The sequence below is a fragment of the Medicago sativa genome, chromosome 3 (assembly GCF_051527215.1).
Source record: "Medicago sativa cultivar Bolivia chromosome 3, Bolivia_mono, whole genome shotgun sequence".
NCBI lineage: Eukaryota > Viridiplantae > Streptophyta > Magnoliopsida > Fabales > Fabaceae > Medicago > Medicago sativa.
Window position 1 is genome coordinate 23,604,926 of NC_140751.1, and position 15,959 is coordinate 23,620,884.

Below are 15,959 nucleotides of genomic sequence, written 5' to 3' on the forward strand. Positions count from 1 at the left end.
ACCTTTTTTTCGATGAAGTGTCTGACAACTTATTCAAAAAAATATGAGTTTGATTAACAATTCTTGGCCAATCTCATACTATATACTTACCTTTTTTTTTTTTTAAGAAGCGGTATACTATACTCACCTAATGATCGAACTTCAAACTATTAGAATCTCTTTCATGAAAATAGGAGTGTTACCACACCCAAAAAAAATTAACATGCAAAATGAGCTTCTAAAAAATTAAGAATAAAGTGAAATTTTGAAAATTGTACCAAAAAAAATTATTAAAATTGTAACGTCAATATTAAAAATGTTACCCCACCATGTCAAGCACCGGCAACACCACATGGTTAATGACAGTAAAACACAGAGCGCAATAACACCCACACAAGGGGCAATTTCGTCACTCACCTCATATATATAAACCCATGCAAACCCCAACAAAATCACTTAACCCAATAATGGCTTCTTCATTCACAATCTCCGTCGTAACCGTTTTTCTCGCCACCGTCATCCTCACCGTACACGGCTGTTCTCCGTCAGACAGAACCGCCTTATTATCCTTCAAAGCCGCTCTCAAAGAACCCTACCACGGCATCTTCAACACATGGTCCGGCGAAAACTGCTGCGTTAACTGGTACGGCGTTAGTTGCGACTCCACCACCGGCCGTGTCACCGACATCAACCTCCGTGGCGAGTCAGAAGATCCGATCATCTCAAAATCCGGCAAATCCGGTTACATGACCGGAAAAATCTCACCGGAGATTTGCAAAATTGATAGCCTCACTTCCTTCATCCTCGCCGACTGGAAAGCCATCTCCGGTGAGATTCCACAATGTGTCACTTCTCTCTCCAATCTCCGCATTTTGGATCTTATCGGAAACCAGCTCACCGGAAAAATTCCGGCGAATATTGGAAAGTTACAACGACTGACTGTTCTGAACCTCGCCGAGAATTCAATCTCTGGCGAGATTCCAACGTCAGTCGTTGAACTATGTTCTCTTAAGCATCTTGATTTAAGTAGCAACAGTTTAACCGGCTCGATTCCGGTTAATTTTGGTAATCTTCAAATGTTAAGCCGTGCGTTGTTGAACCGGAATCAATTAACCGGTTCGATTCCGGTTTCTGTTACGAAAATCTACCGCCTTGCTGATTTGGATTTGTCCATGAACCGGTTAACCGGTTCAGTTCCTTATGAACTAGGCAAAATGCCGGTTCTTTCGACTTTGAATTTGGATAGCAACTCGCTTTCGGGTCAAATACCTTCAAGTTTGTTGAGTAATTCGGGTTTGGGGATAGTGAATTTGAGTCGAAACGGGTTTTCGGGTACGATACCCGATGTTTTTTGTCCGAATTCGTACTTCATGGTTTTGGATATGTCGTTTAATAATTTGAACGGGCGGGTACCCAGTTCGTTGTCGTCGGCTAAGTATATCGGGCATTTGGATCTTAGTCATAACCATTTGTGTGGATCGATACCGTTGGGTGTGGGATCGCCTTTTGATCATCTTGATGCGACGTCGTTTAGTAATAATGATTGTTTGTGTGGAAACCCTTTGAAGACTTGTTAATAATGTGGGTCATATCTCGCAGTTCTATCAAAGTTTCAGATGGTGTTTGCCACTTAATCTACAGCTCCATCCAAGAATATGTGGGTTACCCATTACTCGAAATAAGTGGATTACCCGATTCGTTTATGATATACTACTAGCTATGAAGTAATGAAGATAAAATGTGGGTCATATCTCGCAGTTCTATCAAAGTTTCAGATGGTGTTTGCCACTTAATCTACAGCTCCATCCAAGAATATGTGGGTTACCCATTACTCGAAATAAGTGGATTACCCGATTCGTTTATGATATACTACTAGCTATGAAGTAATGAAGATAAAGTGTGATATATTTTTTTATGTAATAGTTTTGGTTTTATGAAGTGATGTAACATGATATATTGTAGTGGTAAAGTTGAAATGAACAAAAAGAAGTTTGTTGAAAGGAGCATAGGCAATTGAATGCACGTGCATGGCATCATAATATGGCTTTGAAGGAAAGAATTTATGTTTAATTGTGCATAGTTTAAGCTTTGTACTGAAAATGTTCCTGTTTTGCATATATGTGAGCTTCCTAATATAAAATATTTGAATTTGGATAAGATCCCATTACTACTCTATCTATTCAATTCAAAGTGTTTGATTTAAATATGTTATATAGGGTTTGAATGTTTTTAATGGATAACTTGAATTAGATTTGTGTCAAATCTACATTATTAGAGGATATTATGACATTATTAAAGCCAACTTTCCAAATAGTTTTAGATTCCAAATCTTCACAAAAATAGTAAGACAACAAATATATAAACTTTTTTACTTTAATGTCGGTCAACATTTTCATATTTTCATCTTACCTCAAAATTCTTACTTGCACTAAATACTTCAACAACTTTATATATGCACATTCTTTGTTAAGATGGAGTTTATAGCAGTGTATGAGGGGGCCACTATGGGTTAGATATTTGTAGTTTTGTTAAAAGTATTATCGACATGGAAATAAGATTCCGATGACAACGGTATATACAACAAAATTGTTAAGTAAATTTGGAGGGCAATTGACACAAATGTACAATTTGATGTTGGTAACCTCCAACATGAAGCTTATTAGTATTGTGTTATGGTACACAGGGGCGGAGCCACCCCCCAGCTAGGCTGGGCTAGTGCCCAGGCTCAGCTCCAACTTTCCTTTGTAGCCAGCCCAGCAATTACTACAACTTTGAGCTTTTCCTGCGGAATTTTGGGCTAATTCCTGCAGATTTTCGTGAGCTTTTCCTATGGAAACACATTTCCTGCAGATTTTGCCAAGGATTTAGGTTCCCAGGTGAGGTAATACTAGGATTTTGCCCAGGCTCTAGAAAAATCCTGGCTCCGCCACTGATGGTACATTTATTTATGTTTAATGGCAAATTATAGTGTTAGAATATGTTAGTACATTCTGTTGTTATGGTGCATTTATATGAACTTGAACATATGTTGTTATGGTGCATTTATATGAACTTGAACATAGATTTTGTAGAGAAGAGTTTATTTGTTCCTAAACAATGCATAATAATATATAAGGGCTAGGGTTCGTAACTTCGTATCCTGGACACTTTAGTTACGCATTTTAAAAAGTGAATCCGATCTACTAGGGTATTTGATAAATAAAAAATTAGGAAATATTGTCACTATAAGATGATCTACTTAAGGGTAGTGTATATATCTATATATAGCTGTCTTCAAAGGCCAGAAAGGATTGATACAGTTTTTGTTCTTTTGAGGCAATTTCTCTCAAAGGCTAGAAAGGGTGGATACTCTTTTTCCATTTTGAAGACACTCAAATGCAGAAAAAAGAATAGTGAAATTAAGAGAACAATAATACAAGCCAACTACTACTTGGGGGGCACATGATACTGCCGTGCATATGCATTAACTATGAGCCAGGTCTTTATGTGCTTGCTATTCAAATCCACATAACATGTAAAATAAAGCAGAAATAAATGCAAATCTCAGAAGTAAATAAGGGATGCACTATCAACTCCCAACCATGCATATGTCTTTATTTACTCTACCAAACACATACCATAAATATGGTCCAATCGTTTCCTGGCAAAAATAAGGACATGGACCCTTCATTTCTGTGGCACCCTCATATTCAATGGTCCTCTCTCATGTGGACCTATGCAGTAGCCAATAAGGATTATTGTGATTCTGTGCAATCAATTACAACCATCCTCGGAAATGCATTCTCTATTTTCAAATAGTGAAATCTTATAGAAAAATAATAACAAGTGTCTCTAGATACTCTTTGAGGACTTTAAAAATTAAGTTTTTATGGAAATTCATGTATTTAGTGTATTGAAAATTGAAATGTTAGACTTTATTAAAAATATTTTGAATTTTAGAATGTTAAGTGGTTCGGGGTACTCGTTAGTAAACCACAATTTTATAGGACAAGACTTGTTGTGTTGTGTGGTACCTCTCATCTCAAATTAGAGCACTCTTTTGAAATTTACACAATTACTCCGTCCGGTCACTATTATAAGCAAAAATCAACTTTTTAAGTTCATTCATTAAATGATGTATTTGATCAATAATATAGACCAAATACATCATTCAATGAATGAATCTAAAAAGTTGATTTTTGCTTATAATAGTGACCGGAGGGAGTATTAGGGAAATGATTAGTAGTGCTGATTTCAATGATAAAATGTGTTTTATTTATTAAGGGAAATGTTAACGAGTGATTTCGGGACACTCTTTAAGCACTTTAAATGGTAAATTTTTATGAAAAGTTGTGTATTCAATTTGGAAACTGTAATAGTTGACTTTTTCAAAGAATAATTACTAAATTTGGGATCATTAAAGACTGCTCTGGGGGCACTCGTTAACAAGACCTTTAAAACACCATTATTAATTATATACTCCCTCCGTTTCAAAATACATGTCCAATTTTTGCAATGTGCACTATTCACTTGACTTACTTTGACCATACTTTTTAACTAATGTATAGATACAAATATTAGCATGTAAGATGTTGTTTGATTTGTCTCGACAAATATTTTCAAAATATTAAATTTTTATAATTTTTTACTTTAGATAATTAAAGATATTAACGGTCAAAATTGTGCATTGGCATATGTGAAATGGTTGACTTGGACATGTATTTTGAAACGGAGGGAGTATAGTGTCTGGAGTACTTAGATGATTGAAATGCAATAAATAAGGGTGTGTTAGTGAAAAAAATAATAAATGTTGTATTGATATTATAGAATAGACACATAATTTGAGATAAAGAAAAATACTTCTTCTCTCTCAAAATAATAGTCTCTTTTGCATTTTTTTCTGTCTCAAAATAATTTTCACTTTAGAATATCAATGTAGCATTTATTACTTTTTTCCACTATTATACCTTTATTTATTGAATTTCATCAAACTTAACTACTCCACTAACTATAATTAATAAGGATATTTTAGTAAATGATACTAATTTTACCATTTAAATCAACACAACTAATCATTTCCTTAAAAATTATGCAAAAATTTTAAAAAGATTATTATTTTGAGATGAATATAGTAGTAAAGAGGATATCTATTATGAGACAGAGAAAGTAAGTGTGAGTTGAAACTTGACCGTCTGAAGAAGTGATCGACAATATGCTCATTGATTTCATAAGAATTTGTTAACATATCATCACCATTGGTCATGGAAGTGATTAGGCTAGAAGCAGAACTGATTCTGGCCACTATATAGAAATATGCGGTGTTTCTGTCTCCCTGACTATGCCAATGAGCCTTAGGTTTTTGTTGCCAAAAACTTTCTTCAATATCCAAGACTTTTCTAATTGAACCTATGACAACATCTCTTGATTCAAGGGTTCATCAGTAATTCCAAAACTATCAATCTCCTCTTGAATAACATTCATTTTATCAATTGCAGTTTTGACTTAATCATATGAATATCTAAGCTTTTTAATAGTGGAAAGAGTTACCATGTTGCAAGCATTGAACCAGTCTTGATTACAAATTGCTCTATCAAGTCTTCTTTGAGTGTGATGTTTCCCTCTTGTCCCATTGGACTAGGTAAAGGTTGCTCCGTTAGTAGGAAGATGAATGAGATGATTTCAATATGTGCAATGTTTGAAATCTTGCATTTAGATTGTTGAAGGTTTATAGTTGCTTCTCTACTAATGAGCTCCAAGTATAGTGTTAAATTCTCGTAAACAACACTAGTGGCTAAAAGTACATGGTTAATAGTTTTGGAACAAAAACACAAGAGATTAGGAAGAAGGTTTATTATTTACACAAAAGAGTTTCATTGCTATTTTGTTGAACCAGTTAAAGGAAAAATCCATCTAGGGTTCAGATACAAAACAAAATTCTGGTTTATGAGTAACCAGTAATTTTTTTAGGGCCAACTTAGTAAGGGAGTTGGACAATCCCCTCAAATTCCAAAATTTTCACTTCATTTCAAAGGATTGGAAGGGCCAACATTTGATATGGTAGTATAGTTGCTTTTTAACAAAGCATCTTTATGAGCTTTTCTAATGCCTTTTGATATAATTTGTTGGTAAGCTTGATCATCAACTTCAATTTGTGGTATATTTCGACATTTAAAACTTCTTGTATATTTTCAGTGGAAACAGATGCATGTGCATATTTACCTTTGCTTGTGTTGTTAACTTGTACCTCAAGGCACCTAACCCGCTAATCTTCAGTTTCCAATTCTGCAAGGTTTGCCCAGGACTCCTTAAGACATTAAATATATTTTTGAATCATATGCTTACCTTAGAAAGAAAACTTCCACACTCTTCAATGAACTCTCATGACTCTCTTCCTAAGTAGCCGCCACAAATTCACAATCATCACTACAATCTTCCTTATCCGATTTATCTCCATTCAACATAGAAAAAGAAACATTATGAGCTCATTGATTTCATTCTCTAATGCTATATCTTATTTACTTTTCTCGTGAATAATGAGCACTTACTACATTCTTTACAAAATAAATATAAATTATTAAAGAAATAAAGAGTCAAAGTTTTTCTTTCTTCAAAGTATCACATATATGCTTTGAATTTAAAATTTAATGAAATATAATTAATATTTATAATAATTTTAATATAGTATATTAAATGATAATTATCATACTCTCTTCAATAGTCAATATAAGCAATTTTTGGGTCTCAAATAAAAGAAAATACTCCCTCCATTCTATAATATATGACACGTTTGACAATGTAGACTATTGACTTAATATACTTTGACCACATTTTTCTACTAATATACAAAGATAAATAAGATCACATAAGATGTGGAATAGAGAATTAAAGATATTAGAGCATAAATATCGGTTGACTTGGATGGTGTCTTTACTTTTCCCAAGAACTTTACTACCGTGGTTTACTGATATTTGAGAAACAAAGACACCCTCTGCTATACCATGGTGGTACTGCAATGCAACGGTGCCTTTCACTTTTTGCAATGCCAACATCAATGTTTTTATATTAAAACTCCCAACTTTTCACCTTTTTGCTATATTTTATTAATTTAAAACACAAAGTTGGTGTATATTGTAAGATTAGTGGGATCCATTTTAAAGTTTTAGAATAGTGGTATGAATATTTAGAAAATGTAGTTGAGTGGTTTAAATAATTGAGAAGTGTGAAGTAATATAAAATATTAAGTGGGACCCATTTATACCACCCATATGAATGGCATGGATGTGGGTGCTCTTAAAGATAAAACATATGCATTGGTATGTGTGACAGAGACAACTGTGTCACTTAATATGGGACGAAGGGAGTACTACTTGTTTGACTTTATTTAATAATTTATAGTCAAAATTACTCTCTAATTGCTCCTATGGAACGAGTTCCACAATTTTCAATACTCTTATATTTTTATGAGATGAAAAAAATTAATTAAATATATCTAAATTTCCCCATAATTTTTAAATTAGTTGTTTTTTTTTATGATCAAGACATGAGTTCATATACAATAAGATTATTCATAGTATATTTTTTCTATACAACTATGATTAAGATCGTTTAAATCATTTGGCCTCCCAAGGTATCACCAACAATGTAGACTTTTGAACGTGTTATGAGGTTGATCCTCAAGTTATCGAGACATGTTTTTTTTAGTATTATGAGACTAATCTTCAAGTTAATGTGAGGCATCTGATTTTTACTTTAACATGGTGTTATCTAAAATGAATGACTCTATGAATCGTATTCAATAATATTTTATAATATTATATTATATATATAATAGATTTAATAATAATTTAATCATGTGTAATAAGTATATATTAATAAATAAACACGCTCTGCTAGGGCTTTGGAGAACATGGAGTTTTGTGGAGTTCAACCGCCTAAGCCACCTGATGAGAACAACAGGACCGTTTCCTTCCGTGATAAACTCACCGGAGAGAGGAACCTTCATCCAAGAATGGAGAAGATGAACCTGATTGAAAAGAATCTCTTTAAGATCCAGTTGGAGGGAGGAGATCGCTTGAAACCTAAGTGCTTTCTGGATGAGAGTATCATAGAGGAGTTACGACGACCGATGCAGCAAGCGATTATAGTAAAATTGTTAGGGAAAAAAATTGGTTACTTTGTGATGATGGAAAAATTGCAAACAATATGGAAACCTACCGGAGGTATGGAGATAATAGATATTGGCAATGGATTCTTCATGGTGAAGTTTGATGTGAAGGAAGATTTGGAAAAAGCTATGGGTGGAAGTCCTTGGATGATCTTTGACCACTATCTTGCGATTCATCCATGGACACCTGACTTCGATCCCTTTGAAGTAAGTATTGATCGAACCTGTGTTTGGATCCGTATACCCGGACTAGGCATGGAGTATTATGATGAGAATGTGCTTATGGCCTTAGGTGCAGCAATCGGTCGTCCGATTAAGGTTGACATTCGTACGATTGAAGCGTCCCGAGGAAAGTTCGCACGCATATGTGTTGAGATTGATTTGAACCTTCCTGTTGTTGGGAAAATTTGGTTTCGAAACAAATGGTTTCATGTTGAATATGAGGGATTGCACTTGCTTTGCAATAAGTGTGGATATTATGGTCATGTCTCACGTAATTGCATACATACGACACATGGTAATGTTGAAACTGCGGCAACATTACCAGAATCTGAAACGACGACAAGGCAAAAACAGAAGCAAGATCGCAAAGAAAAATTGAATCTTACTGGTAGTGCAGCTTCAAGCGCTATTGGTGGAGATAATCAAGGAAACAATATCAGTGAAAGTGAGATGATAACACAGGAAAATTATGGAGAGTGGTTGGTTGTTTCTAAACCAAAAAAGAAGGCTAATTCCAAGCCTAATTTAGGAAAGGCAATTAATGCTAATCACGTGACTGGATCTGATCCAAAAGGTCAATATGTTATGCAAAATAAATATGAATTATTAAATCTTAATGAGGAGAAAGAAAGGGATAAAGTGATGGCTAAATTTGTTATGGGTGCAAGTTCCATATCTCATGATAAAAATAATAAGCGAAGCATGGATAGGAAAAAAAGGCCACGACAAGATATTATATCAAAGAAGAACACACCGGAAGCACTTGTGTCCAAGGTTATCAAAATCGGGACTTTACTTCAAGTCGAAAGGGAGTAGCAAAATCGGGACTCGTAAAATCGCAATCAAAATCGAAGGATTTTACTCAAGGACTTTTGTAGAATCGATGTAGGATAGCAAAGTCGGGACTCGTAAAATCGCAATCAAAATCGAGGATTCTACCAAAACAAAAATAATTTTAAATATATGTTATAAATTGCATATAGTCATAAATGACTAAAGTTCAAAGTCCACAAAATACATATACATAAATGTGGGGGAAGTGAAAGAATGAAATTTTTTGGCCTTTTGGGTATTTATAGAACGGGTTATGGATTCAAATCGGGTCAATTTATGAACCGGGTAAAAAATTGACCTTTATAAAAAAATGAACAAAATCCTTCAAAATCCATCAAAATCCTGCGATTTTGAATGGATTTCACGATTTTGTGCGATTTTGATAGGATTTTGCCTGTTTTTGGGACTTTGTTATGGATTTGAGTCGTTGAAGCTACGCAAAGTCGCAAAAACCAGGATTTTGGGACTTAAGTCGCGTTTTTGATAACAATGCTTGTGTCTACTCGTACAATTTCTGTGGGACCAAATAGTAAAAAGTATCCTGGACAATTTCTTCTTGTGCAGGACCACCAAACTAAGTCAGGGAAGGTGATCCCAATAGCTAAGCCGGATGTTCGAAGCCAAAACACGTCCAAAGTCTACGAGCTTCCTCATGGAATCAAAACTACCATGCCAGCTATTGCTGTTAGCCCAAACAGGCTCCAATTTTTTGAAGATACCAAGCCACCAGACCCTTTAAATAACAATACATTTAAGACAGACAATAACATGAATATACTTCATGATGGAGATGGGCGAGAAACAAATGGTGATGAGGATGATTTTGATGAAATGGTGGATGAAACACCATTATCTTGATGGGTAAGTGTATTTCTTTCTCTTATCAATGTTTATGATGATGAGTTTCAAAGATTTTTCTGTCTTATCTTGGAATGTTAGAGGTTTTGCAAATCGCAAAAGTCATACTCATATGCATGAGATTTTAGGACGCTTTAAACCGGACTTTATTTTTCTTAGTGAGACTCATACTCGCTTTGAGAAATCAAAGAGTTTCTGGGATAGAGAAGGTTATGAAAGTGTTGAAATTGTCGAAGTAGATGGCCAAGCTGGAGGTTTGTGGGCCCTGAGGAATCTCACTTCTCCTTTCTCTTTCTCTGTGGTGGAATGTTTTTGTCAATGTATTACAATTAAGGTGACTCGTAACAATGTGTCATGGGTTTTCTCTGGTGTTTATGCTAGTCCCATTATTTCAATTAGAGAAGGACTTTGGAACTATCTTCGCGAACTACGTGCTCGTGTGTCCCTTCCCTGGATGCTACTGGGGGATTTTAATGATATTTTGCTCCCATCAGAACAACGTGGGGGAATCTTTTCTCAGACAAGAGCTTCTAAATTTTCTCAGGTCATCTCAGACTGTGATCTCCTTGACTTGGAGTTTTTTGGAAGTAAGTTCACTTGGCAGGCTAATTGTAGAGGAGGTCGGTTAGTCTCAAGGAGGTTAGATAGGGGTATTAGTGATATGAATTGGAGACTTCAATTTCCCGAGGCGACTATTGAACATCTAGTTCGTCGTCATTCTGATCACAACCCTATTTTATTACGTTGTTGTAATGTTGTTTCAACTAGAGATGGCAGGCCATTTCGTTTTCAAGCAGCTTGGTGTACCCATGCAGATTATCCTACCATTGTTAAGAATGCTTGGAAGAAGGATCACGGTAACATTTCAATTTCTCTTAGGAATGTCAAGGATGAATCTTTGGTTTTTAATAAAGAAACTTTCGGAAATATCTTTCAGAAGAAAAGGGAATATGAGGCTAGACTTCATGGAATACAACGTTCTTTGGAACACGTGGACTCGGCCTCCCTTCTTATTCTGCAACGTAAACTTCTTCAAGAATATGAGAATATTTTGTTTCAAGAAGAGACACTTTGGTACCAGAAGTCGAGAGAAAAGTGGGTTCGTCTTGGGAGTCGGAATACTTCCTTCTTTCATGCTCAAGCAATTATCCGCAGAAAGAGAAACAAAGTTCACGGTCTTACTCTTCCCTCTGGTGAGTGGTGCACTGATACTGACATCCTCAGACAAGAAGCCCTTTGTTTTTTCAAAGGTCTTTTTTGTACAAAAGACGTCTTGATCCGATCTTCGAGGATGATGAGTTCTACTCCTCTCAATTGCAACCAAAAAATAAGGCTTACAACCACCATCACTAAACATGAGGTTTACCATGCTCTCATGGGTATGAAGTCTTACAAAGCTCCAGGTCCAGATGGTTTCCAACCTATTTTCTTCAAGATGTTTTGGGAGGATATTGGAGATGACATCTGGTTGTTTGTGAGGAGTGCTTTTGAACAAGGTTATATGGATCCTCAAGTAACAGAATCTCTTATGGTTTTGATACCTAAAGTTGATAATCCTCGTACCTTTAAAGAGTTTAGACCTATCAGTCTGTGTAATGTGACGTGTAAGTTAGTTTCCAAAGTGCTTGTGAATCGCTTGAGACCCATGCTTAATGATATTGTGAGTCCTTTGCAGAGTAGCTTCATCCCGGGAAGAGGAACAATAGATAATGCTATTATTCTTCAGGAATTTATCTATCACATGCAAAAGTCCAAAAGAAAAAAAGGGGACGTGATTTATAAACTTGATCTTGAGAAAGCCTATGATAGAGTTGACTGGGATTTTCTTCAAGATACTTTGTACTACTTTGACTTTCCTCCTCTTATTATTTCCCTTATTATGAGTAGCATATCTGCAACCTCAGTTTCTCTACTTTGGAATGGAAGTAGGACAGAGCCATTTAAACCTTTACGTGGTCTCCGGCAAGGAGACCCTCTCTCCCCCTATCTTTTTGTTCTTTGCATGGAAAGATTGGGCGACATGATTACTCAAGCAGTTCAAGACGGAAATTGGCAACCCCTACATCTTACCAAGGATGGTCCCAAGATCTCTCACCTCTTCTTTGCAGATGACGTTCTGTTGTTCGCAAAAGCTAAACCATCACAAGCTCACTTTATTGCAAACCTTTTGAAAAGTTTTTGCTCTTTTTCAGGTCTTAAAATTAGTCTGGAAAAATCCAGGGCATATGCTTCGAAAGGTGTGTGTAGAGGTACTAAAGAGTCTCTCGAGTCCATTACTGAAATCAAGTTTACAGACAGATTAGAGAAATACTTGGGATTCAAACTTCGTTATGGACGAACCAAGAAGGATGACTTTCTTGAAACTTATGATAGAGTGGCAACTAAGTTGGCTTCTTGGAAAGGAAAACTTCTAAACAAACCAGGTAGAGTCACCATGGTTAATGCAGTTATTACTTCACTTCCCTCTTACAACATGCAAATTCAGTGGTTCCCGCAATATGTTTGTGATAGATTGGATAGAACAGCGAGGAACTTTATTTGGAAAGGATCAAATGATAAGGGTATGCACATGGTTAGCTAGAAGAAGATGGCTCAACCTAGGAAAATGGGTGGACTAGGAATTCGTACCGCACATTTTCAAAATGTGGCACTCCTTGGTAAGCTTGTTTGGAGCTTATTGCAGTCAGAAAATAAATTATGGGTTTCTTTGTTGACTGATAAATATTTGAAAGAAGGAGCTTTGTTTTTGGATATAGCAACTAATGGGTCACCAACTTGGCAAGCAATTTTAAAAGCGTTGCTTCTCTTGAAGGACGGTTTCACCTTCAAAATAGGAGATGGGGACACAAATATTTGGTTTCGACCTTGGATTTTGAAGCAACCTTTATGTGAAGTGGTCCAGGATATTGCTCCAGGTGATATTTGTTTGAAGATCAGAGACATGTGGGATGGCGAGGTTTGTAATGTTGCAAGTTTACATACCTTGTTGCCTCCTAATATTATTACATCCATCCAACATATAGTTCCATGTTTTGTTGATTCCTTGGAAGATACTTGGGTTTGGAGTGCTAGTCTGAATGGTCAATATACCGCAAAAAATGGCTATACTTGGCTCTTATCTCAACATAATAATGAAGTTTCTCAAGAATCTTGGTCGTGGATTTGGAAATTACATCTCTCAGCAAGTGTGCAATTTTTCTTATGGCAAACATGCCATAAGTCTCTCCCCACTAGAAGTATCTTGTACCATCGGAGAGTACTTTTAACTCCTACTTGCCCTTTCTGCAGTGAAGATGAAACTATTTCTCATTGTCTAATGTTATGTCCACGCTCAATTGAAATTTGGGCTGATTGTGGGTTTAGTGATGTTCAAGCGATGTGTCACAAGGTTGGTCTAGAAAATATTTCAAAGATCCTCGCGACTTTAGTGGATGAAGCGGGTATTTTAGCTCCATTAATAATGTGGAATATTTGGATCTCTCGTAACAAATTTATTTTTGAGGGAACAACTCCTGTGAAGTACCAGATCATAACCTCTATCTTTACTCAGCTACATGTTTCCAAACAGGCGTTTGAAAATCCAACCTCCCACTCCACTCGAGCAATTCGTGAGGTGTGTTGGAATAAAGGGGATGAGGATGCCATGATTCTCAATGTCGATGGAAGTGCTCTTGCTAATCCAGGGAAGGCAGGGTTTGGTGGCTTGGTGCGTAACCATGATGGAACATTTCAATTTGGTTTCTATGGGAGTGTAGGTTTATCTAATATTCTCTATGCAGAAATACAAGCACTTTTAGTGGGCATCAGACTGTGTTGGCAGGCTGGATATAGGAAAGTAATGTGTTTCTCAGATTCCTTGCATATGGTTCAACTTGTCACAGAGGGAACATCTCAGTTTCATCATTATTCGAATGAGCTAGAGATTATTAGAGATTTCATGGCAAAAGATTGGTCAATATCGCTTCATCACACCCTTCGCGAAGGGAATGCTTGTGCAGATGTGCTAGCAAAGTTGGGAGCTAATAACGTAGATCCTTTAATTATGCTCCAAACGCCTCCTTCTAGTTTGTCATTAGCTTTGCTAGCTGATGCTCTTGGGGTGTCCTTTGTAAGGATATAATCCCTTTTTTTTCTTTTCTTTTTTCTTCTTTTTCTTTTCTCATGTAACCAAAAAAAAATATATGGAATTAATATTATAGTGACAACATTTACACTACTTTTTATAATTTGTTCTGAGGATTCATTCCATTTGGCTATTTTTCATAAACTAACATGTTCTAATAAACTTCTCAGCAATTTATATTGATTTTCATAAAAAAAAATATCCATGAGAATACTCTTTTTCCAGAATTTTTTTGAATACCCATTTCAAAATATATATATATATATATATATATATATATATATATATATATATATATATATATATATATAAGAAAAATATAATTCAAAGTCAAATGTATTTAGTTTAAATTTTAAAATAATTACATTTGACTTTCGGAATTATTAAAACTTGTTACAACTTCAATTTTAATTACATTTATTCTAAATTTTAGAATAATTACATTTGACTTATTAAACTTAAATCTCAAGATATTGTTGAAACATTTAATATTTAAAGTTGTTTATAACTAGAGAGATATTTGTACTTATCCAAAGCGGAGCCTGTCAAAGGGTTAGTCTACCAAGACAATGACCTTAGACCTAAAAAATTTAAGAAATAATAACTAATCAATTTATCCCATATTCTTCTATTTTCAAAATTAAATTAACTAATACAAATATTTTGATTATCTTTTCTTTGTATGATAATGAATCAAGTGTAATATTTCTTTATTTTCATAGATATATATTATTCTCTTCTAAGTATGATAACTAAGAAAATAAACTTCATCGTATAGTTAAAAATATATTGTCAAATAACTCCATGTCCTTAACTCAATTACTATTTTATCTAATATTAATATTAATATTACTATATCAACAACCCACTTGGGTTGGCCTAGTGGTAATTGGTTTGGGACCTGGAAGTGTAACCATCCTTAAGATCTCAGGTTCGATTCTCTCTGGTGTCAATTTGGATGGGCTAATTTAGCCTCTTCAAAAAAATATTATTATATCAACAAATTCATTAAAAAAAAACCACAAATTAAAAAAACCACAGATACATAAATCGTAAGAAAAATAAATAGAGAAATTTTAACATGTTCTTGATCATGATCATAAAGTAGACATAAATAATTAAAGAAAGATTAAATTTCTACCATAAACTTAAATGAAAAGATATATTTATTACATGTCCTTGATAATACATGTAAAAAAAGGATCATTCATAATCTATTGTCAATGTCATAAAGAAAGATTAAATTTTTACCATAAACTTAATTCATAAGAATATATTTATTACATGTCCTTGATAATACAAGTAAAAAAAGGATCATTCATAATCTATTGTCAATGTCAAAAATTAAAATCAAAATTTAACTTAAAACTTTTGAGTTATACACAATATCAAAAACTGCATAGAAATAAATCACATAACTAATATCCTAAGAGTAAAAGTTTGGTAGTAGTGGATTTCGTGCTGACATGTTCATACTCGTATCCAAATTTATGCTAGTTGCATTCTTGAATTCTTCCTCGGCAACAGTTCAAACTTCCAACGTATTATTTCCAATTCCCTTAATCTCATAGTTGGTATCAAAATTGTTGTGCTCTCCATATTGACACGTTTAATTTGTCCTATCACATGGATATTCCAGTATGGTCTATGGTAATGTAGAAACATTTCAAGCATGTTTTAGTTGTTTTGTAAAGGCTTAAATATGAAAATAGTCCCTGCAAATATCTGACATTTTGGTTTTAGCCCCTGTAAAAATATATTTTTGGTTTTAGTCTCTACAAATATAAAACATTTGGTTTT

At 34.6% G+C, this 15,959-nt stretch overlaps 2 protein-coding genes across 2 annotated transcripts; both read left to right on the forward strand.

The window, feature by feature from the left end:
• Window positions 1–433: 433 nt before the first annotated feature.
• Window positions 434–2,136, forward strand: LOC146936495 (uncharacterized). The gene has a single exon (XM_085751295.1). It carries the CDS (start codon window positions 447–449, stop codon window positions 1,554–1,556), a length of 1,110 nt encoding a protein of 369 aa, XP_085607421.1. The 5' UTR covers window positions 434–446; the 3' UTR covers window positions 1,557–2,136.
• A 5,728-nt stretch (window positions 2,137–7,864) lies between these two features.
• Window positions 7,865–10,036, forward strand: LOC146936496 (uncharacterized). The gene is made up of 2 exons (XM_085749225.1): window positions 7,865–9,118; window positions 9,743–10,036. The coding sequence occupies exons 1-2, from the start codon at window positions 7,865–7,867 to the stop codon at window positions 10,034–10,036; spliced, it is 1,548 nt and encodes a 515-aa protein (XP_085605351.1).
• The last annotated feature ends 5,923 nt before the right edge of the window (window positions 10,037–15,959 follow it).

Coding starts and splice junctions, on each gene's coding strand:
- LOC146936496 (XM_085749225.1), top strand. CDS start 7,865: ATGGAGTTTTGTGGAGTTCAACCGCCTAAGCCACCTGATGAGAACAAC. Junction 9,119..9,742: donor CGGAAGCACTTGTGTCCAAG/GTTATCAAAATC, acceptor CTTCTTGTGCAG/GACCACCAAACTAAGTCAGG.
- LOC146936495 (XM_085751295.1), top strand. CDS start 447: ATGGCTTCTTCATTCACAATCTCCGTCGTAACCGTTTTTCTCGCCACC.